The sequence below is a fragment of the Cinclus cinclus genome, chromosome 6 (genome assembly GCF_963662255.1).
Source record: "Cinclus cinclus chromosome 6, bCinCin1.1, whole genome shotgun sequence".
Classification (NCBI taxonomy): domain Eukaryota; kingdom Metazoa; phylum Chordata; class Aves; order Passeriformes; family Cinclidae; genus Cinclus; species Cinclus cinclus.
The window spans coordinates 31395947-31422033 of NC_085051.1; the positions used below are offsets into that span (position 1 = coordinate 31395947).

The window sequence follows — 26087 nt, forward strand, 5'->3', positions numbered from 1 at the left end:
TTTCTTAATAGTAGGATGCTGCTAAAGCAAGGTAGGTATTTTAAATATTGTTTAGGCAATATCTATAGGATGACAGGACAAAGGAATGCATTTGCAGCTACACAACTCAAGAACTGATAAAACAGCGATAAGTAAAATGCTTGGGTTAGTTAAATCTTGTGTTTTAATGATCCAGTATTGCTGCATGAAAATTGTAGTGGGTAGTAGAGAAAGCAGGAAGCGGTAATGATAAATTGCAGAGGCTTTTTTAAGATTGGTACTCATTTTTAAAGGAAGTTATGGAAATTTTTATGGGATTTTTCAAGAAGACAATGGCCACAGGTCTATATGTGTGTAATTTCCAAGGGCCACAAAAATTAGATTGCCATTGTGTTGCCTAGTGAAATGGTCTGCCCTCTTTTAGTATATTTACAGAATACTTAGTATATAGCTCTTAGTATATTTTCAAAATGCTGATGAGACAAAGTGTACAAAAAGCTCTTTGAATACTGAGAATTTCTTGCATTCTTTCTGGCCAAATTATTTAGGTTTTGGAAGCACCAAGGAGTTAAGCTGGAATTTTGTAAAATTTACTTACTCAGCCTTCTCAGCTTCTGTTTTTCTTTGTGTTCCAGCTTCTTTTGCAATTTCAGATATCTGAAAAAATTATTTAACTGTCAAAATGGATCCATTCAAATAAAATTCTGGTAACTTTGGTTACTGTCTTCTGAAACAAAAGAATTAATAATATTTTTATAGCACTATGCATGTTAAAATGTTTGATTTTTAAAAACAGAGAGCTCAGGCTGTATGTTACCAATGAAAATGGCAGGAATTTGTCTGATAGACTTTTTCAGTATAGTGTTATCAAAACTCCAACTAGTCCAGTTGATTGAACAACTTGATTATACACAGTGATCAGGCAAATTATGTGACCAGCTGAGGATGAAGGTAACTACGTCCAGATCATATCCTGGACACTAAAGTCACTCACGAAGATTCAGTGGAGTTACTGATTATGTGCAAAATGAGCTCCAGTTTTTCCCTTTGCAAATATGAAGCAAGAAATAATACATTAATGTTATCATCAAAAATCTGAAAAATATCTATGTAACTATCAGATATTACAAAACCCAATTATTTGGCCTTGATCAAGTAATGCAACTGAAAACAGACAAATACTTTAAACAACTTCTACTTACACAATGTTTTCTTCAAGCTGTTTATCTTAGCTGGGCTCATGGTTCATTAAACCTTTACTGACACTCCACACAACCCTCTTAAGTGTGCGTTTACAGCTTTCCCTTGAGATAAGGAAAAGCCAGTACACAATTTTACAGATTGCTAACTGCAGCAAAGAAGCTGGGGCCTGGGTATCAAACACCTTTAGGCTTGGTGTTACAAGATCTAAGTAAACTTATTGCAGATGCAGTTTGAATATCTAAGCTTCAATTGAAGTCTAAGAGGTGCAGGCCCTGACATCCTAGACTCATGAAGAAATCTAAAGGGCTGACATTTGTCTCCATTCCCTTTTGCAAAACCCTGTCTTAACTCTTAATCCTCTTCTGTATTCTCTTGAAGTGCTTAGACAGCAGTTAACTATTGGTCCTACATTTCTGGTTAATAAATATATGCAGACATCTAAACTTCCTGCCACTACTCATCTGGATGCCTTTCTCTGACAAGTACTTGGGAAAAGGATATAGGAAAGAATTTATTAAGTTGATCTTGCCTTGTGTATCTCACATATTATCTGTGTAACCTCACCTACTAAATGACAGCAGTGTAACTCTCACAGAGAATCTCCCCTAAGATCTCAAACTGGTGGAAGGTAATTGAGAGATCATTTGATGATGCCTGGTTCTTCTACGGGGTGGGGTAGTAGAAAAATTAATAAATCCCTATCCATCTTATCCATATATGCTCTCTCAATTTTCTGTTTTCTGGGCTGAAGAGCCTTAGCCTGCTTAGTTCCATACACAAGATTTGTTCCATATCAGGTTTTGACACCTCATTGATCCTCACTGAATCTTTTCCAGTTTTATTACACTCTTTTTTGAAATGAGGTAACCTGGTCTTCAACACACAGATAAATTAAGGTTCATGGAGCATAATAATATGGGGGTTTCCTCTTTTCCTTTCTTAACAATTCAAAATTTCAGTTTGCTTGACTGACATTATCATTGAACTGTTATTGTTGTGCCACTCAGTTATATTCCCAAGATTTCATACCTGAACATTAGCCATGACATCAAAATGAAGCATTTAACAGGTAAAATTATAACTTTTCCTCCTGTATTCATCACTTCACTGACTTTTAACAGTTACTTTAAGGTAACTTCACAGTTAGCTCTTGATTTTATTGCTACCAGTAATTAGATTTACCAGGAAATTGTTATGTCACTGCTACTTTTCTAATTTGTGAACCCACATAACTCTCATCACAGATTCCTTTAGAACCTTACAGTAAAAGCGAAGTCCTGAAAGTCTCATCATATATGATTCCATTGGTTATTTTGCAGTTTCTCTGGCTATATGACAAATGTCATGCTGACCTTATCAGTTCACTTTTCCAGTACATAGACCTGATTTTCTAATTTTTTCCATGTGTGTGAATTTTATCATTGCAGATGTCTAACAAAGACACAGTGACTCCCTGAAGGGAATTCTTGATTCTTGCACTGCTGTTTCTGCTTTGAGCTCCACTTACTCTTTTTATCCACTCCTCTTACTAGATTATGCAAGGCAGTTATACACACAATGTGAAATGAATAGCAGTTCTTGTAATTGCACTAGACTTAGTGCAAACATTGCTTTGGTAAGTTTCAGTAGATAACATATTAAAGGTAAAAGCTGGATAAATTGCATAACTGACTTCGCATTAAGGGCTTAAACTATCTGCAAAAATTAAAGAGCATTTTCATCGATAGTATCAAACACATCTGTGAAAAATGTATAAATCAAAGTAAAGCAAAGAATACTCTAAAGTGTTTATTCAGATCTGAATTAAAATATTTACTCCAACTATGGCAGAAAATGTTAAAGTGTTTACTTATACCTGCCAAGATTCTTGCATTAAAATACTTATTTTTAAATACCAGCCACTTTATGCTAAATGAGACAGGATTTTAATAGACTGTAATTTTTAAGTCCTCACATAAAAATGATTTAATAAATAAACAAGAAAAACAAATGCAAAAGATTTAGTTCAATTTAGGCAAGAACCAATATCTGGAGAAAAACATACAAATTAAGAGAAAATAATGCACAAAGAAGTTGTATAGTTTAGATTTATCTTGAAAATATCTGAAAAGTGTGTCATAAAGAGATGGGTTACTGATGTGGAAAAAGATATTTTTGAATAACAAGTAGAAACAGACCTGAGGTGTAAAATGAAACATAATGCCTTCCAAATATGATAAATAAATTTGGATTTTGACATTTAGTTCTATCCACTTTTACACAGAAAAATATTCTCTTTAGTCCAGCTGAGTGGAACAAAATCTATCGTTTATAAACCGGAATAAAAGTAAAGAATAATTACATGTTAAACATCAAACTAACAATAAATTCAGACAAATATGTTTCAAATAATAGGAAAAAAAGGTACCATATTGCATGTAAAGCATATAGAAGAAAGATATTAATGATAAGGCATTATTATGGAGATAATAAGTTGTAAATGTACTTGAAGAATACTGTGCAAATATGGGGTATGCAGAATAAACAAGACCATAAATCATTTAAAGCAAAAAACTGTGACTAGAAATTTGCTATCAGTTTGTGTTTTGAATAAAGTCCAAATAACAGTAGCAATTTGCTGCACTGAAACCTAAACACTGGGCTGAATTTTTCTATGACAAAATTTCCTGTTGGTTTTTAAATGAGTAGAGATTATAAAGTGTGTTCTTACTGATAATATATATGAATCAGTTAAATAGAAAATACATCTGTTCTTCACATTCAGTAGTTGTTATTACAAGGATAAATATTAAAATAAATACAAAATCTATTTAATTTACCTGTAATCTTTTTTTCTTATGAACTGTGTTTTCCAAAGGTGCCTGGATCTCGGCATCAAGGATTTCTGCGATATCTCCGAGTCCAGCATCATGACCATGTTTTGATCCTTCTTTCTTTGTAGGAATGCCAAAAATGTCTGCAATTATGTCAGTTTCTCCCTTTTCATTCTTCACAAACTCCCCAAGTTCAGCTCTAATGCCATGCTCAGCACCTTCAGCTTTTTCTGCTTCCATAACATCATCATGGATTCCAAACTGTGTTGGATCAGGCATATCCCCTAGTATTTTTGTAACTTTTATGTTTTTGGCTCCTTCAACCAGGCCACCCCCAAATACAGTGCTCCAAAGAATCTGGAATATCCCCCACACTATAGAAAAGAACATTTGGAATGTCCCTACAAATAGGATCCAGAAAAAGGAGAAAAACACTTTCACCATCTCTTTTACTGTCATCTTTTTAACTTTCCTGTATTGTTTCCTTAGGTTCTTCACCGTGACCATTTTTAAAAAGTTGGCAACATTCTTTTTCACTGCAACACAGGCCACTGCAAAAGCTGAAGCAGGTTCCAGAGACTTTTCTTCTTCCTCATCATCTCCAATATCCACCACATAAGCAGGCTCTGCCTCTTCCTCCTCCTCGGGCCTCTCAGATGAATCTGTTTCAGAGATCTGGGATGCTAACTGCATTTCAAAAATTGTATCCTCACAGAAATTCACAAAGAGTTCCATTTTTTCTTGCTCTCCACCTTCATTTACAACATCAAATATGAACTGCCTTTTAGATTCCTTCACCTGTGGCTTCTCCCACTGCATTCTACTTGATTCACTGATTTCAAAGTAAACTCTTTCTATTTTCTTGGCCCCACCCATTATTTCAATACGGCCAAGATATGGTTCAAAGTAATTAAGAACACTTTCTGCAGGCTCAAGTAAGCTCTGAAGCCGTGGATCATTAGGCATGTGCTCTGAAAGGTTTGTTAGCAATACTACTACATTAAATCCAATGTCTTTGGCTGGTTCGTGGAATCTTTCCACAAAGTCAACATAATTGAACATGTCGTTTTCATCAGCTTCTGTACAGGACAGCAGGAATTCAATCTCTGACTGTATGTATTGCTTTTGAGCCTCCATTGATTTCTGAAATTCCTTCTTGGAAATGATTCCTTTACCATCTGGATCATACTCTTTGAAAGCATCTGAATTAGTCAGATCTTTTAACTTCAGGAACATGTCAAAGAACTTCAAAATCATTTCTACATTGCTAGATGATTCTACAAGTGTGTCCACCATTTGTTTTCCAATAGTTCCATTTACAACGTTACCTAAGTAGTGTGTTATAACAGAAAGTTATTTGACAGCTACATTTTAAATAATATTTCATATTTGTGCTGAAAACAGAACAAAAATGTATTTTTTCTTCCAATGTGCTTTTCTCTAGTAGCCCTCTATTTCATTACTATGTATATTCCAGAATAATTATTAATAAATATGAAGAATGTATTTTTCCCCAAAAATTAGATAAAGGCAATTAAAAAGCAGTTTACAAAGATGAAAATAATAATTGTGCTTTACACTAGGAAGGTGAGATAATCATATTTGATCATAAAGAAAAACAGGTCCAACCTTCAAGCAGTGACAAGAGCATCACTACCATATCCTTTAGTAGATCTAGCAGTTCCTTAAGCAATTCAATCTGAGCAGAGTCCTATTAAAAAAAAAAAAAACAAAAACAAAAAAAGAAAGCACTGTAAGACTGTTTTTAATTTGTATTTATATGGAAAACTAAAGTTTAGAGAAGAATGGTATTAAAGATGATTAGTTAAATTTTATTCACACTATTCAGCAACATTTCATTGTCATTTTATTGTGATTGTTATCAGAAGTGTAATGCAACATGTAACTTACTGCAGTAGAGGTATTAATACCATAAAGTTAAGCTTTAATAAAGCATTAAGGAGTACCAAAGTACAAATAAGGACTGCAGAAACAAAGGGGAAAAAAAAAAGGATTTTTACACAGGTCTGAAAGTATATCTCAGAAAGGATCCATCCTTTTTCACTTTGCTGGCAATATTTAATGGCATAATGCATTACCAGTTAAAGAGGACTAGAACTGTTTAGTTTAATTACAGAATGTAGTACGTCTAATGTAGATTTGTGTTTGACATTAAGGCCCTACATACTATTCTCAAAATTCTTCTGTAGGGTGGGAAGAAATGTTATTAGTCAGGGGGTAGTAGAGACACTGAATAAGAAAGGAAATTACTTTCAGTACTGTTGCCTTCAGTGCAGAGCTTGAGTGTATGGATACATTAAGCAGAAGTCACAGAAGAATACAGAATCCTGACACTGGAGTGGGACTCCAGTGTGCTCTGTACAGTGAAATGAGGACTGCCTGTGCCACCATGCTCAGTTGTCTTTGATTAATTAACTGGATAAGTTGACCAAATGTCACACTCCCTCCCCGTTTGGATCCTTCTCAACTTTTCTCTTGGCCTACTTATATTCAGCATGGGAGGAAAAGCTTCTAATGGTGCTTCTGCTCTAGCAGGTCTGGTTTTGGCAACAAGGAGGAAGGGACCAAACTGCCACATTCATTATCAGAAAGGTATAATTGAGCTGTAAATGTCAAGTTTGGTTTTAGTGAAGGTGAGTGCACAGTGGCAATTAATGTTGAAAATACCTGTGAAAGTTTCATTTGCATATTGGCAAACACATGAAGAAAGCCAACAACTGCATCCCACAGCCTACTATGAGCCAGACTCTGTTGATTACCTATGCAAGGACCCTAAAAAAATTAAGAAAAATACATTTTTTAATTTATGTCAAATAAACCAAAACAAATCAAAAAGAAATTTCAGGAAGCCATGAAGCTACGTGAGAAGGTTTTCCAAGACCTCTGGGTATCTAGTCCATAAACACCAAATTGTATTCTGTTAAATTCATAGCTGTTTGTGTGTTTTAGTTTTCACTTTACACTGGTCCAGTGATTCCATGTTATTTTATCAAAATTTAAAAAAATAAGTGCAAAGCATTTACAAATTTACAGAAGAACATGATCATGCTATGTGAGCATGGAACTTCTCTGTTAGTACTTTGAGAAACCATTTTGTTTACCTGGATATATTCTGTAAGAGAATTGAATATTTGTTTGGTGACAGCCAAAGCTTTAGAAAAGTTACGTTGACCTGATTCATCAATGACATCCTTTCCTGAATAGTACCAATAGAAGTCGCTGATGGATTCCTAAGAAAAAAACAATGTTACAATTTCTAGTTTTGAATTCTCTATGCAGTACTTACTGCCTGCATTTGTATCCCCAAAACTTGAATCAGTAATTCAGGTGAAATTTAGCATATCTTTGTCAATCTATTTCTCAATAGATTAATATTACTATTTCTCAATAAATAATATTTTGCACTCTCCCCAGAAGTGAAGAATGAAATCCATTATGAAACATCTGATTTCACACAGAATTCTGAAACGTCATCTGCTCTCAAAGGAAAAAAGATATTAAATAAATAAAAATTCTTCTTTTAGAGAGAATTTTCACATTTGATTCCAATAAAATATGAATCTACAGAAGTGAAGGAAAGGCAAATATGTTATACTCAGTTATCATCTCTGTTTTCCTCACCTGAAGACGCAAGAGGTAGTCAACAGTACTAATGATAATATTCACTGTTGTGGTGTTGCCCATCTGAGTGCGTAAGTAATTCTGAAAATCTGAAATAAGAAGTGATTTGTGCTTGGTTAGTATATAAAGGAAAAAATACAACATTATTTTTGTATTTTCCTGGGGAATGCCTTCTTTTTCATTATCTTGTTGGATACAGATGCTTATGTGGTAGAAATTGAACTTTAGATCTCGGTGTAAATATAACTGAAGGATTGTTATCCAGATGACTTGGAGCAGGCTTTACTATTAATATGCTAAACACCAAAACTAAATTAAGACTTAAAAAAATCAAATTGAACTCTGCAGTTCAGATTGTCATGCCAGTTTGCCCTCAGCAAACTTAATGCATTAGAGGAAAACATCGGAATTGACCCTACTGCACTCTGTTTAGGAACAGACTCACCACACATTTTTTGCAAAATTCATTCAGTTCTCTTACCATTGTTATGCCCTTCACAGAGAAGTTGCAAAAATCTAAATAGATCTCGAGTAAATTCATCATGCTGCAGGACTTTTTCACCTTCAAAATATATAAATACAATGATTATGTGACAATTGTTATGATTAACTATGCAGAACACATAATGTTACAGTAACCTTTTAAACTGGAATTTTAATAAAAGAACCATTATCTAAAAGCGTTAAAGCAATTTAAAAGAAACAGACTGATAATAATGAAAAGAAAAACTGAGACAGAAAAAGCAGAGCCAAAGTATTTAGCACTCCAATGCATCCATGGTTAAAAAAACAACACTAATTTGAAAAAAAAAAAAAGGCAACAGGATATATATCTAATAAGTAAATTGTTAGTTGTAACTAAAATCATGCCTTAAATATGAGTGACACTTTTAAAATAAGCATCAAACTTTTTATTCAAGCTAAACACACAACCTGCTGCAGACCATAAAGCTAAACCTAAGATATCTGAGAAGATGCAATGAGAGATTTCTCTCTGTATTTGCAACACACTTTTGCAACAATAGTATCAAAAACTGTAAACCCAAACATACCACGCTCACGAACGATGACTGTGGATCAAAGAAAAATAACAAGAATACAAGATAAGAATATTGGAAGTTACAATATTTTTCTTAAAAATTATTGCTAAAGATATTGTAAAAATAAAAACATATTGAGAACCCGGAGCCTAGAATTACTTATTTTAAGTTTAATAACAGAAACCTCAAGCCACAGTAAATGACAGTTCTAGTTAAAGAAGGAAGGACAAACAATGTTTGAAGCACTCCTGGAATCAGTTTCATTCTACTTACGAGTTCCTTCTTCAGTAACCATTCCCAGGCCTTCTGCTTTATTCTGTCTCTCAAACGCATTCAAGTCCAGAACACTTATGTTTAAAGAAAAAAAACAAAACAAAACAGCACAAATAGGAAAAAGAACTGTAGTAACCAATGGAAAATAATTTTCTTCTACAAAATGTCTAGAGGCCTTCAATAACTACTCTTGACCTACTACTACATGCATTGCCTCATATTTTATTTAATACTTCTATTAAATAAATGAGCCTTGGACAAAAATAAAGGTGCAGTGTCCTATTCTGATAAGAAATGAGTCTCAGGTCAGGTCTCACCACTTACCTAACTTCACTCCTCCTAATGTCATTCACAGTTTCATGTACTAATGAGGAGTGGAAAAGGAGCCTGAAATATCACACTTTGTGTTAATTTAAAGCACCAAAAATGTTGATTTGTCCACCAAAAGGACACTACTGCCGTTGTTTCTCTCTCACACTGTTTTCAAGTAAGCTGTTGCTATTACTTTTATTATATTGTTTCTGTATATATTATTCATGACTATCTTATTCAGAAGATTAATGGAATTTCTGATTCTATATGTACAAGACAGAAATGTAATCAGAGGTTCTATATCTTCTAATGTCAAAAGACACTGATACCTGAATTTTATTCTGTTAATTTCGCATAGCTAGCACATGGAACAGCAAATCATGATTGTGCTCACCACCAGTCAGAATATTTTTGTTCAAACCAGACAATATCATTCTATCATTATCTAGTTTTAGTTCGGTTAAACAGCAATGCAGTCACATATTCAATCCAGTGACATCATTAAAACCAAAAGCATTTCTTAAAGCATAGTTTTCATTCTCTTGTCATGCTCAAGTGATTTTATCAATACCTCTTTTAATGAGGTCCTGAATTATAGATATGTACAGTTGGTAATGATATCACAGCAAGGCCTGCTTGAGCCAATCCCTGCTAAAGTGTTCTACAGAAATGAAAAAATTACAAGGCAGATATTTTTGAATTAGGCTGCAACTATTCAGCAATAATTTCTGCAATGCAGGTCACTATTCCTTCCACATTTTACCCACTAGTCATACAGCTGCTCCACTTCTAATTCCCAGTCTACTCCTTCAGAACCCTTCTGGTTCTTTAAAAAGCTGAGAGAAGGAGGTTGTCTACCATGAGAGTAATCAAAAACACCAGCAATTTTCCATCTTCTCTATGGGAGTCCATTACCTTAAATTGAACTGTTTTATCAAGGTAATGGACTACTAGTCTCACTGGTCAAATGCCAACTGTAACAAAGGTGATACGTATGCAGAGGATTCAGAAGAGACAGAGATTAGGCAACTCGCCAGAAATGTGCAGAAACTGAAAGCTCAGTAAAACTCCACTGGCCTGTCTCTCCCTTAGCGGTGACTTTTCTCCGTCCTTGGAACCTACCAGGCAAAAACCTTGAGGGATCAGTAAAGGAGCCATTATATTTTACTTTTCTGCCTCTTCAAACTAAGCCTTCAAAGGCATGTGCAGCCTTTTGCTTTATTTTCTCCTTTGGAAGAATACTCTAAAAGATTAACACAGGCTATTCCTGTGTTTCACAAAACTTCCCTACATGAGTTCTACAACCTGTGACTCCTGTAATTTAAATCTAACACATGCACCTGCACTGAGCAATAAGCCACCAACATGGATAAAATGGAACTATAATAATGCAGTAATTTTAAATTAAAACCATAAATTCATGGTTTTACCTGCAGGACTGCATCAAGCCAGAGAGGCTTTGAAAAAATCCATCATCCTTTTTCTCCTTCAGGTAGTCTAGCATTTTCTAAATGTTGTACATTTTTGAAGGGAAAAAATACAATGTTAACAAAAAAATGCAAAAATAATAATTATCAATTATTAATTAATATTTATAAACAAGAATAAAATAGTAAAAGTAGTAAGTACCCTTATAATTAATGATATTGAAATTATATTAATTCAAAACTTTCTGAATTAATTTCTTGAAATGCAAATCACTAGAAAAGAAATATAATTGCTTTTGCACCAAAAATGCACTGATACGTCTTCACTGTTTGGCTTAAAATTAAGTACACTAATTTAAACAACAGGACACTAAAATTCTCAAGATTACTCATTTATGCAAGCAAGACTCAGAGCAGTTAGAAAATCATTACCTGCTGAACTATGGTGTTTCCACCATTTAGAATAGCAATACCAAGTTTCAGTGTTTCAACAACCATGGGTCCTGTATGACCTGTCAAAACAAAGACACACTCTTTAAAACTTGCAGTTATGAACTCTTCAGTCAGAAGTGCAGTCTGGAACTTTTCCTTAGTGCAGTTGTTACTGACATTTATTTTGCCTCATGAACTGTCATATAGAAGCTGGATATGATATGTACATGACAGGCATAATGACATAACACAACTGTGTCTACTTTAAATATATCACACAGCATTACCTTTGCTTGCACTAATCATCTGAAGGACCATCTCAGCAGCTCCACGATCGTGCAAGCGAGCTTGCTGGTAGAGAGTTCTCTGTTTTTCCATTTCTTTCTCCTGGGTTTGGGAGCAAAAATGAGAGCAGACTACAGATTGGAATGGATCCAGGAAAAATAGGAAGATGAGAAATTTGAAGTTGATGAAGACCATCTGCCTCCAAAATCCATGTGTTGTTTGACTCCAAAGCTTCAAAACCTTTCATCTTTCTTTCATATGGATAACCTAGTAAGCCACCTCACTGTGTTCAACACACAATGTGTTATGCTATTTTTGCATTTATTCTAGTGGACATATTTAAAATATTTCAACATTAGATTATGAGAAAGAAATGTTATTTCAACTCTCACCTCAAATGTCTTTTCTTTTTCTTCATCTCCCTCTTCTTCTTCTTCCTGACAGCTCTTTTTATGTTAAAAACAGAAATCACAAGATCTTGCTTATTAAGAAAAATAATGCCTCCTTTTGCTGTAGTATTTCTACAAAAATGGCCAAATATTTTTTTTTCAAGCAATTAGTAAAGGTATTAAGAAGATTTAAAAAAACTGCAATTGTAAATATTTGTGCTCATCCACACTAAGAAGCTGATATTCCCTAATACCCTGAGAATTACAGGGTATTAATCCAGCTACATATACAACCTGTAATTGCAGGATATATAGTCTTGTGCCATATCTCTGTATCCATGATATTTCTCTTCACAGTCAAGCTCTCATCATGAGTCAGCTGCAATCAATATACTTCAAAAACTGACTTATCTTTGACAAACTTCAAGCATTAATTTAAAAATAATTACCCAAAGAATAAAGATAACTAATGGGTTTAAACTGCTCGTGGGTTTATCATATGCAAAATAAAACAAGTGCCAAGTGAAAGGAACAGGATTGCACCTACTGGAATTTTATAGTATTGTTTTAAAATAGGAAATTTCTCATTATACCCATATGTAAAACTCTGAATAGAATTTGCTTCATTAAAAATACAGACGTTACTAGTATCAAGCAGTCTATGTAAGAAACAGAAAGAAAAGTTTTAAGAAGCATCTAAAATTAATGGGAAGTGCCTAAATGCAGTGAGGGATGGAGCTTGAAATTATATACTTACTTTTGCCATCATGGCAGAATAGGCAATATATAGAGGATCATGTTCTAGATTGCTGTGAAGAGTAAAAATATTTTAAATTATTTTATGATATAGTACTATATATATTTATATTATTTATAGTAATATATATATAAAGATGTCATATGCCTACCTTTTTTATTAAAGAGTATTTTATTAGTTTACTTGGAAAGCTATGAAACTTGAAAATTGTATCATGAATGACTTATCTACATCCAAGTCTCTAAGTTCTTACTCAAATGATTTAAAGGTATATTTTGTGCACTCGATTTAGTCATGTTGAGTCATCATTGACTATTGAAGGTGCAGAAAAGTAATATGGAGATATAAACTAGAATGATTATAACTATCAGATGGCAAGATTATTAGTCATACAGAAAATGTATACAAAGCTCTGGAGTACTCAAAAATCTAATTCTAATCATTCTAATCAACAATCTAATGTCAAAATAGAAACTGGTGATGAGATTGATAAACATAAACAAAACCTTTTCTGACTTACTGAGTGAAATGTACTAAATACCAAAACCAAGAACACATGTCTATTACCAGGAGAGACCTGGGCAAGGTGATCTGATTAAACCTGCAATTCGTGTTGAATTTGTGTTTCTATGAGAAATCATGCTCAATCTTTTCTGCACTAGCTATTTACCAGGCTTTTAAAATGTCAAAAATAGTCAATATCTATCTCAATGTAAAGGTTTCTCAAAGTTTAAATGCATGAAAACTCTAATGAAACTGAGAGGGAAAAAGGTATTCACCATGTACAATAATGTACTACACTTGTGTTAAATCACTTTGGTAATGTTACTAAAAATTCAGTTACTGTGTGCTTCTACACAATGGGCTTTTCTACTCAGCTCTTTTACCTTCTATCTGTAAGAGCACTGCGACTAAAATAGAGGATAATCTGATGAAGTGGATCAGGATGGTTTTTCTCAGCCTCTTCTTCTTCCTCTTCATCTTTTTTTGGAGATGTCTGTCTCAGGATTTAGAATATAAAAGTTAAGCCTCATAAGCAAGAAAAAAAATCAGTAACTAAGCTTAGGAAAGGATTTCAGTAATTTTATGCTATCCAATTTGTATTAACTGTCTGTATTAAACTTATTCAGTAGTTTACAGAATAATCTGAAACATTATGTGCCTGTATGACTTGGAAGAGATAAAAGTGTATGATTTTTATTCATGTTTTTTGTTACTTTTTGTAACTGAAGTTTCTCATTTGCAAGGTACTGAGAGTGAGACTGGGAATATCTTGGGGAAGCTTTATTCAAGAGAAATCATGCATCTCCAGTTGACCTGAATTGAAAGGAAGTACTAGCTCAATTATTTCATAGTAGAATACTGGAATAATTTTTAATAACATCGTCAGATACATTCTATTCAGACTGGTGTCAGCTACAAGATTTTCATGTACTGTTTCTAAATAACCTTGGTGCAATTAATGCTCATTATTGTAAATTCCAAACATTTTTTGCCAGTTAAAAATATAACAAAGTCAGAACTGGCCAAGGACCAGATTATTACCCTTACTTTACTTGTGTTATCACACCTTTGTATTGTTTCTACCTATTGTAGATTTATTGTAAATACAGAAGTTCCATTTACTTCTCTAGGAAATCTGAAAGAATTGTAGACACTGCTTTGATTAATGGCCTCATTCTTTCCTTTAGCAAGAAGCATCAAGTCAAACAGAGTCTGACCATGTAATTTTTGTCCAGAGCATCCATGGCACAGGGGTTGGAACTAGATGATCTCTACGGTCCCTTCCAACCCAAACCATTCTATGACTCTACAATATCAGGCATAATGGGTCTTTAGAAAGCACAACATGACTGTTTTTGTTAACACGGAAGCACTTCCTGAGGCATCTGCCTGTGATCCATGAAGCTGTATTTTAACTTTCATAGTGTTTAGAGACTGTGGAGATAAGATCCTTGGAGGTATTTTTGACAAGCTAACTACATAGAGAGAAGAACAATAGGCATTCTGAATCAATATGCCCTACAAAAATAATGAAATTTACCAATTCTTTTTATCAAGTACACAGGTAAACCACATTTTTGCTGAATATGGCTTCATGTCTTTACTTTTCCTTCTGATGTATCAAAAAGGAAAAGAGCAAAATTAATTTGTATCAAAGCTGAAAATGTTAAAATTAATTATGCATAAAAAATTTTAAAGGGAAAAGGATCAATAGTGTCAAGCTTTAAAAAAACCTGAGTAAATGTACAAACATAGGAATTACCAAAATGACAAAAATAGTCTGACGGTTCATCTAATCAATTTCTGTTCCCAAGAATGAGTATCACATAGATCATCTGAAGGCATAAATCACCTTAATGCACTTCAGTGCGCATCACAGGACAAATGTCTTTTTGACCACAGCAGAAAATGACCTTATGGTCTGAAGCATAAGGATTAATATTTTATAAGTTTATGCAAACAGTACACAAAAATTAAATATCATTTATAATAGATACATAGAATACACACTGAAGTGGGCATTGAAATATATGCCCAATTATGTCAGTACTTACAGCCAAATCCTGAACTAGTTTCTCCTCAAATGAATATTCCTCTGTTTCTATCCAAAAGTTCTGATAGCCATTGAGGAAGAGGTTAATAGAACGGTGCCTGGGGGGGTTGTGAAAGTGAGATCAAGAGGGGTAACGGAACAGAGTATAACAGCTCAGATGGTTAATGGTTAGTAAGGATACATATTTGTACAATTCTGATCCTCTGATTGGTCAGTGAAACCAAATGCAAAATATAACTAACGTTCAGTGACAAATCTGCAGGTACTTTTGAACACTCTCACTGTTTTTATACACATATCTATACATTACTTTTTATTTTGAAGGCTAAGAGAGGCCTAGAATACATTATACATTAAACTGCAGGACTGATACTTTAATGCAAGCATGAGAAAAACATACACTTAAACAGACTGAGAATGAGTGAGTGGGGTTTACATCCACAAGGTGTAAATCTAAATTACTAGATTTAGGACATCAAGACAGCAGACACTGGCCATCAACACCAAAATAATTATCAAGTGCTTTCCATCATAACATCTGCAGACAATCATTGCCTTCTTCCACAGAAATTGGCCTAACCTCAGCTTCTTGTCTTCCAGCTTCAAATCAGGGCACTATTAGCATGTCCTCAAAGAAGTTGCATTAGAAATATACAAAATCTGCTCTATAAAATGACCAATTTTAGAAAGCTGTAAGTCATATTAATTGCTTCTGCACACTATTCATTGATTTAACTTTCCTCAGAAAACACAGCTCACGGCAATAAGACTATACATGATAATGGCAAAATAATTCCATCTTTACATTATTTTGGGGGAAAATTTTTTTCTGAGCTGCACTACATGAGGTTAGAAAGGCCATTCCACGCAGCTTTTTAATTTATATGTTGCCATCAAAAAAGCTGTAAAAATGCACTGCATAAACACCATTAAATACCTTTTAAATACACTGTGCACATGTATTTTGTAATCGAATAGCTGTTGAGTCAACACTTTAGGCTCATTTGCTGACACTGGTGCTGTTTTATTATCAAATTTCAAAAACTGACCAATCAGAATCCCCTCTGAAAATTGTACAAATTCATGTTTTTATGATAATATCAAATCATGGCTGGGAAGGAAGAAGTGGGCGCATAAGCAAGAGGCTCTCCACAAGTTACATTACCGTTAACTTGAGTATAAGCCTGTCATACTGAGTTTTTTCATGTACTTTTTCCAGCCAAACACGTTGAAAGGTGCTCAGGAAGAAATTGCTAATTTTGTGTCTGAAGAAAAGCATATAGGTTTTCATTGAAGAAAGGCACAAGTTAAATTCAATAAAGTAGTCAGAAAGAATGTATTTGTAAACCGTGTTTGAAAAATTGCCATGTACAACTTTGCTGTATCTATGTGCATATACAGATGACAGACAATAAGACATTTTTAAAAAATTAATTTCCTTAAAACATCAAACATAAATAGACACATCTCAGAGGAAACACTTATCACATACAACACTTTTTCAAAGCCATGTACATTCAACAAACACAGAACATGAAGAATTAGTACTTCCTAATTTAAATAATGTTTAATTCTTTGAAAAATATAATTTAAAAAATACAGCTGCTTGTTTTGTGTCTACAGGCACCTTTCATCAAAGGGAATTCTTGGAATATTTGTGGTAGAAGTTAAAGTAACTTTTCTGGGATTTAACAAACACCTTCACATAAATAGACATGTCCATTTCTGAAATATCTTACTGAAATTCCTAAAAACAGATAGACATTAGAGTATGTTTTGCAGAAGATTACCTTAAACTCTGAGACTAAAATTAAACTATACTGAAAGCCACCTAAATATCTGGAAAATTTTCAAAAGAGTAAGCTGAGTATTTTCTGAGGATTTATCTTTTCTAGGATAAATGAAAGGTTACTACCATAATAACTGTTTACTGCCCTTTAAATTAATTGATTCTAGCATCAACGTTAGAACTAACACTCCCATTACAAAGCTGCAACTAAGATGAGGAAATAGACAAGATAGAGAGCTGCATTTTAAACTCTGGATCAAAGAGATTTAAATAGCTCTAAGAATTAATCATACCCCACTTGAAGTAATCTCCCTAGGGTTCAGACATGTCTGAGCAACACTGTCAATTTAGATGATGGAGATTGTTATAATAGTGTGATAGCCTTATTTTCCTGTCAGAATCCTATAATTTATCTAGGGGAAAAAAGGTGTCTATAAACTAGTGAACTTCAAAACTTTGTTTTGCACCTATCAATTGAGAAATATACCTGGAAGTTTGCTCATGGCAGCAAGGTTGGAATAGATGACCTTTACAAGTCCATTCTAACCCAAACTGTCCATGACTTTAGGATCGTAAGTTCAAACTGTGTTTCCACACTTGTCTGTTTTGAAGTGCAGAGAGCACAATTAATTGACAAAAAAAGTTTCATGAGAGTTCATTTTTAGCAACTACAAAATGAAATAGCTGGATAGATTTGCCTCATATTCATATTTAAATTAGGAGTAAACTGCTCCACAAAATCGACCATAAAGTTTGAGAAGTTCAAGAAGTTCAAGAAATGTTTTTAACAGAAAAAGATTTTTTAAAAAATTGCAGATAATGTAACTGTTCCATTTCAATATGGTATTATTCCATATGCCATGAGGAAAAAAAAATCAAGAATTTAAAGATTCATAACCCACTTTGCCTCTTGGCAAGTGTTCCATTAACCTCAAATATAAAAAAATAAAAGTTTGTGCTTTGTAAGGCAAAAAAAGGATGAGCCCTTTTAATATTTGGGTGATCATGCATTTATTCTAAAAACTTCAAGAATTTACAAAGGCAGAATATGGTAGTAAAAAAAGCCAACTTGCTCACAAAAAAGTTGTACTGAAATGGTACTTCTTCATACCACTTCCTCTTGTTTTGCCAAGCACAGCTCTTTAAGATGGAAGGGTTGATACTGGCTGGTTTGTTATGTTGTATGTAGTCCTCTCCATTTCTCTGGTCTTTAAAGACAGCCTGGTGGTAGCATGGGAACTTGGGTTGCTATAGTCTAGAACTATTCATTTTTGTAAAGGAAGGTTTTGTGCTTTTTATGGTAGAAACTGGCTTTTTATTTGCCCTGTGCAAACCTAATATTCCTCCATGTGTGTTAGTGGCACAGCTACAGACCTTTAGCTAAAGACCTTTACACCAAGTGTGTAAATTGGCTTTGATAAAGGCATTAAAAAATCTGACACAACTCTTCATTAAATACTTTGCCAAAAATCTTTGAATAATAGTATTAAACACAAAAAGAATTAAAGAGGTGCTTAATCTCTATCTGAATATAACTCAGATTTTTTGAGAAGAAAAAGACTAAAGCAAGTTACTCCAGTGCCATTTATCTTAATATTCTGCTTAAAGCAGTAGATGGATCCAGGCACAGGATACATTTTATCTTGGACTTTGTGGTGTCTACATCTAACTGGAATAAGAAGCAGAGCAACATAGAAAATTAAAATATAATTTTGCAGTGCTCTCTGCACTGATCAATAGTCACTTTAATTCATACAACATTCTGATGTAGTAGCTTAAGATTGGCCCAGATAAGCTACAGAGCATGAAGTGTTCATGCAAGAGGAGAGGAAGAGCCATACAAAATTAAAAATTTAAAAAAAAAAAAAAGAGACTGAGAAGAAAAAAAAAAGAAAATAATAAAGACACAGGAAAATAAAGACTAAAAAGAGCAACCAATCAGAGGCAAAAAATGGAAAGAAACAGCAACATCTTAACAAGTTTCACAGACAAGTTGAGGAACTATACAGAATAATTGACAAAAATGAAGCATGTAATTCTTATGGTGTTTTTACACTCAGGTTATTTGTCATGAAATTACTATTTTGCTACTGTGAAGAATTAGCTGATGACTAATCAGTTCTTGTCTCTTAAAATTGTATACACTTAACAGTCAATAAATACGTAGGTGAACCACAAGCAGTATTTGCACTCAGTAAACAATGCAAACAAAAGTTCTGAAGAAATAAACCTTTCAGCCTTACCTTGGCAGGTTGTATAGTGGTGCCATTCTGAAGCATGCAACAACAGCCCTCTTGCGTTGCTTTGACAGGAGTTTGTGCCAAACAGCTTTTTTTGATCTCAGTGGTTGTTCAACCTATGAGAAAATATCTTCTAGTATATGCAATGGAAATTTTCAACTTTCACCCAAAATTTTCTATTCAGCGAGTGGTTAGCTAGTTAGCTAAGTAGAAAATGTTGCCAATGCTCTACATCATCTGAAAAAAATGTTCTTTTGGGACTTTATTTTTTTTATTCATAAGGAAAAATACTGGGGACCTTCTATATAGAAATCTCTCCATTAATTCAGGCAAGCTCAAGATGCTAGAATGCCTCACGTGTGGGACTACTTGGTAAATTTCAAAAATTGTTATTTTGTTTGATTCCAACAATGAATATTCTGTTATTCATGTGAATGCATTTCTATGCTATATTATTTATGAATGGAATGGATTTAACTTTATGTAGGTTAAGAAATACAAATGTAAAACTGTAGGAAAAGTACAAGTGCCTTTCTGTATTTAAGTTGCATTTGGATAAACAGGCAAGCAACTCAAAAGTTGCTACAGCATCCTATAATGAAGAAATAGGAGACAGGCTAAACCCAGTATATTAAAAATAAGTGCAAAAGCAAACGCCTCTTCCTGAAACCACGATGTTTTCAGCTACTGCATGGAGATAATTTGTGCACTGTACTTCTTGTGACTATTCGTGAAGTTTTGCAGAAATATATCCAGAGTTTTCCCTGCAGATAAATGGATTCTTCAACAGATTATTTTAAAAACTTCGCATATTTATACACCTGTATGTGCATATGTGCTTGCATGCACACCTGTACAAAACCCTATATTTTATCTGGACACTTTAATGAAGACAGTCACTGTACCTGAAATAATCTCTGTAAGGAAAAATCACAGGTTTTTTAAAATGAACACAGTATAGACATTTGGCTTTTACCTGCTCCAGATGATACAGAGCAGCTGATATCCTCTGCACGCGTTCCACATTTTTCTCAGGGTCAGTAGGTCCATCACTCTTTAAAATATCTTTGTACAGATTTAGCTGCCATTTCACAGCTGGATCATCAGACTGAAACCCAACATATTTCATTTGTAAACTGCTGAATGAAGGCACTGAATTTGACCAACACCACTTCTACTCCCACAGAAGAATAAAGAAGTTTATAAATACTCGCAGTTTCTATCCTCTTTCAGACCAAATTAACATCTGCTAGCTGCTCGAAAAATGACATTGATTCTATACATTATTGGGCAATTGATCTCAATCCTTAACCAAGGTAGTGCATTTTTAATTTATGAAACTAAGTAACCTGCCTTGAAACTTATTTATTCCACTTAGCTCCATTAAAAATAAGGAAGCAGATTCAGTACTGGGATTGATTTTAATTTGCAGAACCTTTATACTGAGAGTGTAAAGCTGTTTTTTGGAGTCTGGAAAAGACAGCTGGAATTTCACTAGGTGAAGAGTTACACCCAAAATTTTGGGTTTTGTTTTTTGTTTTTCTTGCAAGACAGAAAAAGGTAAACAACAATTAAATTACTTCTTGTGTCCATTTTAAATGTATGCAAGTACAAATTTATAGCATATAGGCAGTCAACTTCAATGACAGTTAAGTAACTCATTGTGTTCAAACACTGTAGGAAATGATTTAAATTATTTTTATTTTACAGAATGATGAGGACTCCATATTGTTATTACCTTTGACAGTGTATTTGGCATACGAATTGTAGGAATATAAATGTCTTGTAAAACTCACAAGTGCTAAGATGACGCAAGCTTTTTGTATTTTATTACAGTCACTTTTAAATGTATATATTTTTAGAAATACCTAGTTTAATCATTAGTGAAATCTGAATTCAAGAAGAAAAGCTGAAGTAGTAGAGTTTCAATTTTATTTTCTTCTTCAGTCAAGTTGATTTTAAGTAATTATAGTTTTAAGACTACCAGTATCTAAATTCTTCACACTTGTCCCATTCTACAGATCTTCCAGAAACTTGAATATGCCAAATGGAGCTACAAATAAGCCATTTATTGCAATGAAAAATCATAAAGAATAATGTTAAAATGGAAACCTTTCTAATAGCTTTTTGGATTATCTTTTTTAATGTATCACAATAAAAAAAGAAGTTGCAAATTCTGTGTTTTAAAATGCACATCAGCATCTATAGGACAGATTTTTTTATATTACCTTTTCCTGCAAGTGTAAGTTGTTGCGTAAGTGTTCTTTCACTTCCTCATCTGTATCCCTCTGTAGAAAGGTAAAAGTCTTTTTCAATTCAGATTGTGATTAATTTAATAAGAAGTTTTACAGGATAGAACAGCTTATATTTCAATACTGAAATTTAACCTCTTTTGCTTTCAAAGTATGTAAGATAACAGAAAGGGCAAAGGCTTTCTTTAAGCATAAAACAAGGATTAAACTTTGAAGGGAATTAAAGCTAATTAATGCAGTTCAGTATTTGGTGCAAAAGAACATGAGTATATAAAACTGCACGGGGTACACTAATGGAAAAGTATGGCAGCTCTATATAGACTTATATTTTAAAAAAAGCACAATAATTAGCAGCTATAATTGCTTACAGTACATAAAGATATTTAATAATATTGACTGCTTAGATATCTATGCTTCAAAATTCAAACTTCTACTTATTTTGCATTAAAAACTATTAAAATCACACACTTACGTGGCTATATCTAGTCTTAGCCAGAGATATGAGCTCTTGGTCTCCAGGAGTGCACATATTCAAACCAATAGGAAGCATCTTTTTAAGTGCAGCCACAATCAAGGATGTCTGTATGGAGTACAAATCCCCTCTACGTTTTGATTTCTTCCTCTCTTGATCTTGTCCTCCAGACTATAAGTTAAAAAAAAATAGAAAAAAAAAGAAGAAAAATTACTTTAATTCTCTGATCACACACTTCTCCAACACACTCTTCCCCTAATGGTCCAAGGAAACTCTGTTCCTGATGTAGTGCAAATAATTAAAAATTCTACACTAGAGGAAGGGTGTACAGTCTTGGGCAGGAAGTGTAAAGGAATACTTCTGGTGTGCACCAGTGCAGAAAATGCAGTAACAGCAATGTTGTAATAGGAGTCACACACTTCTGTGTGCATTCATACATATGATTTTGAAAATACTTTCTGGATCTTACCTTTCAAATCAGAAACAACCCTACAATTAAAAGCTTACAGGGGACAGTATAATTTTTCTAGTGCTACAGAGATATATTCAGGACATTTACATTTTTGTAAGAGATATATGTAAGCATAGTTATCCAGGGTCTGAATGAATGAATATTGCCTGACTTGTCCCATCTGAAAAAAGAGTATTATTTAAAAGTCTTTGATTCAATGTAATAAAATGCCAATGAATTAGTGCCTCTGGGAAAGTACTGCCCTTTGGCTTTGCTAATTATCATATTAGCAAATTTGGGACACAAATTTAGAATTTTGTTTCTTTGGCTATCATCAGCAATAGAAAAAGGAAAATAAAAGAGACAGAAGTAAACAGCACAACAGAATAACATCTGCCCTATCTTCTTATGACAGACACTGTACAACATATTTCACACCCTACTTTTCTTTTATGAAACGGAGAACCAAAATCTTTCAAACAGACCCATATATTTAATGAACACACAGTAAACAGCAACAACATCAAACAGCCCAGTTCTGAATTCTGTACCCAGATTAAACTCCTACTATAATCAAGGGGAGTTTTGCTAAAGATAAGATTTCAGGACTAGGCCTCCAGGCTTGTGCAACGCTACAAAATAACAAATGCTTTCATTTAACCCTCCACATCCTTTTCCTTCTGTCAATTAGGATTTACTAACTACTGTTCTTAAAATATATTGTGTAGTTCCAAATAAGGATACAGCAGAATCCATTGCAACTCGTTATTTCCCAGTTAATGCCTCACTAGTATCACAGTAATCTCTGGAAATAAAAAGGCAGCTGTACATATTCTATTTGGTGATAAATTTTGGCAAATTCTGTCTTCTAGAGGATAAATGTCTGTACATAGCTCACGTTAAGTGTTTTATAAGTGTGAGGGAACACGCAATGGATGTGGCTTCCTTTCTTAAGGAACTAACAATTGCAAGAGAGTACTTTGCTTTAAAGCTTTGCTTTTCAAAGTGCCTTAGAAATAGTGATGCAATGGCTTTAATAATGACATTATTTTTACTCTACATTGACAGCAGACAAACAAACCCCACAATGTATCACTGTATTCCAGTGGCGTCACTATGCCTCTTAAATAAGAAATAACAAAATATGTAGCAGATATATATTTTTGAAAGAAAGAAAATGAATAGGAGAGATACTGGCTTCTGCATCTTTTATGTGAGTGGACATTTTGCACATCCAATTTTCTTTATATTCATATGAGAGTAATAAGATTGGTGAACCTTAAAACTGAAGAATTTTCAAAACATGAAAAGATCCATTCTGCCTTTGCCATAAATTCTACTGTCTGTGAATTCACTTCTCCAGCTGGTAAATGTATAAGTAGAGCATCAGACTGAAATCTAAATTTCAATGGAATTTTGTCTATTTCAGTTCTATTATGCATCTGTGCACACAGTACCTTCCTTACATATGTAAAGAGCATTAAATTGGTTATATTTTGCCCAAATAATTAACTGTGCTAAAAGGACTTCAACGAGAATAATGATATCATTTGTTTGCCTAAAAGCATGTAATGATCTTACTTGTCTGAGGACTTTGTCACACAAACACTTTCTGAAAAAAAAAAGAAAAATAATATGCCAAAAAACAATTATAAATTCTTTAGTAGATTAATAATTACTCAAAACACAATGAAAATGCAGAAATAATTTATTGATAATAAAAATCAGGTAAAACTGGTTAAGATTATGGAAATAATATTTTTTTTTTGTATTTCAATTCCTCTTTGAGCTTCAGTTCTTTGTGATTATTATGAGAGCAGTCATTAAATCCTACTCTGTGTACCTGGAGAAGTTTGACAATAGCAAAGCGTGAAATCAGGTTATTAGTTTAACGGAGTTTCTCCCTTTTAACTCATGTCTCCATTTTAATTGATTACAAGCTATTCACAGCATCATGTGTGTTTCCCAGCACACAGGGTGAAGGGAAAGATGAAAGGGTTTATTCTCCATTTTGCTGCTTATTCTGCTTCACCAATGAAGAATGCACCATAGGTCACAAAATACTCATCTATTTTAGAAATTCATATTTTAAGAAAAGAATATGAATGATGCAAAGGAAAGTGACCTAGAGTTCACTGGAGGAAAGGAAATCTTCAAATACTTTAAATACATAAAAGAAATAAGGGTTAGTCAAAGCTTTGTCACACCTCACACCTTTAGTAAAAAACATTTTACTTTTGGAAAAACGTAATATTTGAACTGTATACCTTATTTAAATTTATTGTATTTAATACAATCTTCTATCCATCTACAGATGGGATAGAGGTTATAGCATATTTCTCCCAAATATTCTTATTGACTATCATAAGCCAAATATATATTTCTAATGACTCTACTTAGACATTTCTTTTACAATATCTTCTTCACTATTTTAGGAAAAAATAGAATGCAGAAAGACAGCAGAGGCAGAATGTACATCTAAAATAGTTACAAAAGGTAGCTTCAGCACATGATCACATTAAGTAATATTTAGGAGTGCCAAAGGAGATTTTGTTTGCTCTGGTCAAAGACTGCCACTTTAGCTGGGACAAAATTTATAACAGGTGGAACCTGGTGCTTCACTTTGTGACGCCACTGCTATGATCAATGGAAAGAGTGCTTGGAGCCTGATCATCTCTAAATCTAAAACAAAGACACATCATGCACTTTGACCTGTACCTTTACTTGCATGGCCTGTATGAAAGAAAAATAAAGGGAAAAAGAAACCATAAGTAAAAGAGATGAAAGGATGATAATTTTACAAGTACTTATAAACTTACTCAGCTTTATGAGGACAGTAAAAATATAATAAACTGATAGCTAAGACAATAGACTGTAAATGCATAACCAAATGAGATCTTAGTGAAATCAGCTTAATATTTATTGAAGGATTGAACTTCTGGATTTCTGTTGCTGTTCTACCACACACTTCCATTTGTTGCTTGCATATATAAGGATATCCAGTAAGTTAACCTATTGATACACTGATTACTACATCTTTTCACAGTTCTGTTAGAAGAAGAAAGATGTCTGGAACTCTGGATAATCCAATAGTGAAAAATACTCTCATTTTCACAAAAATAGCTCTACCTCTTTCCCCCAACAAAATATATTTAAGAAAAACCTTTGTTTCAAAGTCAAACTATCACTGGCAAGGTGTAGCACTTAATTTACAGATCTATTTTCCCATCGTATATCTTATTACTCTTTTGAAGATAGCCTGAGAGAAAACTTTAGCTTTTTAGAAATGTCTCAGCAGTACCCATTTTGAGAAGAGTATTATAAACTCACTTGTAACTCTCATATATACAGAGGATTTTTTCCCATTTATTTATTTTAATAAATAATAATAAATAAATAAATGGTTTAATATTATATTTATTATTTAATACATTATTTATTTTATTTATTTTAATACCCTAAATATACTTACATAAATTGTTATTCCATAGTCAACATTATATTATAATTTTATCAGGATATCTTAAGAAAATAACAACAAAGCCATTAATTTATCAAAAATAAAATAAACTATTACTGAAAAGAATCCTCAACCAGGCATAGGAAAATACTATAGAGAACTGCTGGTTAAAAACAAGCAGAAAAATCCACACAGAAGCCCTCACTTCTGTCATTCTGCCCTAACAGTAACTTTGTTTTCTTGTGTTACCTGAAAAAATTTCAAAATGTTGATGTCAAGCTATGATTAAAATCTTTTTATAGCCTACTTGATTT

The 26087-nt window shown here is 33.4% G+C and overlaps 1 protein-coding gene across 1 annotated transcript in view; it reads right to left on the bottom strand.

The window, feature by feature from the left end:
* Window positions 1-26087, bottom strand: part of RYR3 (ryanodine receptor 3) — a 147551-nt gene that overhangs the window by 16398 nt on the left and 105066 nt on the right. Inside the window, exons 72-92 of the mRNA XM_062495378.1 lie at window positions 25032-25046; window positions 21863-22033; window positions 21367-21426; window positions 20115-20246; window positions 19142-19254; window positions 16275-16374; window positions 13440-13549; window positions 12553-12604; window positions 11799-11852; window positions 11409-11508; window positions 11122-11201; window positions 10693-10769; window positions 8951-9024; window positions 8690-8707; window positions 8119-8199; window positions 7638-7726; window positions 7118-7246; window positions 6684-6788; window positions 5625-5706; window positions 4002-5323; window positions 578-636 (exon numbers count right to left, since the gene is read on the bottom strand). Coding sequence (XP_062351362.1) covers window positions 578-636; window positions 4002-5323; window positions 5625-5706; window positions 6684-6788; window positions 7118-7246; window positions 7638-7726; window positions 8119-8199; window positions 8690-8707; window positions 8951-9024; window positions 10693-10769; window positions 11122-11201; window positions 11409-11508; window positions 11799-11852; window positions 12553-12604; window positions 13440-13549; window positions 16275-16374; window positions 19142-19254; window positions 20115-20246; window positions 21367-21426; window positions 21863-22033; window positions 25032-25046 — 3023 coding nt within the window. The remainder of the gene's footprint in view (window positions 1-577; window positions 637-4001; window positions 5324-5624; window positions 5707-6683; window positions 6789-7117; window positions 7247-7637; window positions 7727-8118; window positions 8200-8689; window positions 8708-8950; window positions 9025-10692; window positions 10770-11121; window positions 11202-11408; window positions 11509-11798; window positions 11853-12552; window positions 12605-13439; window positions 13550-16274; window positions 16375-19141; window positions 19255-20114; window positions 20247-21366; window positions 21427-21862; window positions 22034-25031; window positions 25047-26087) is intronic.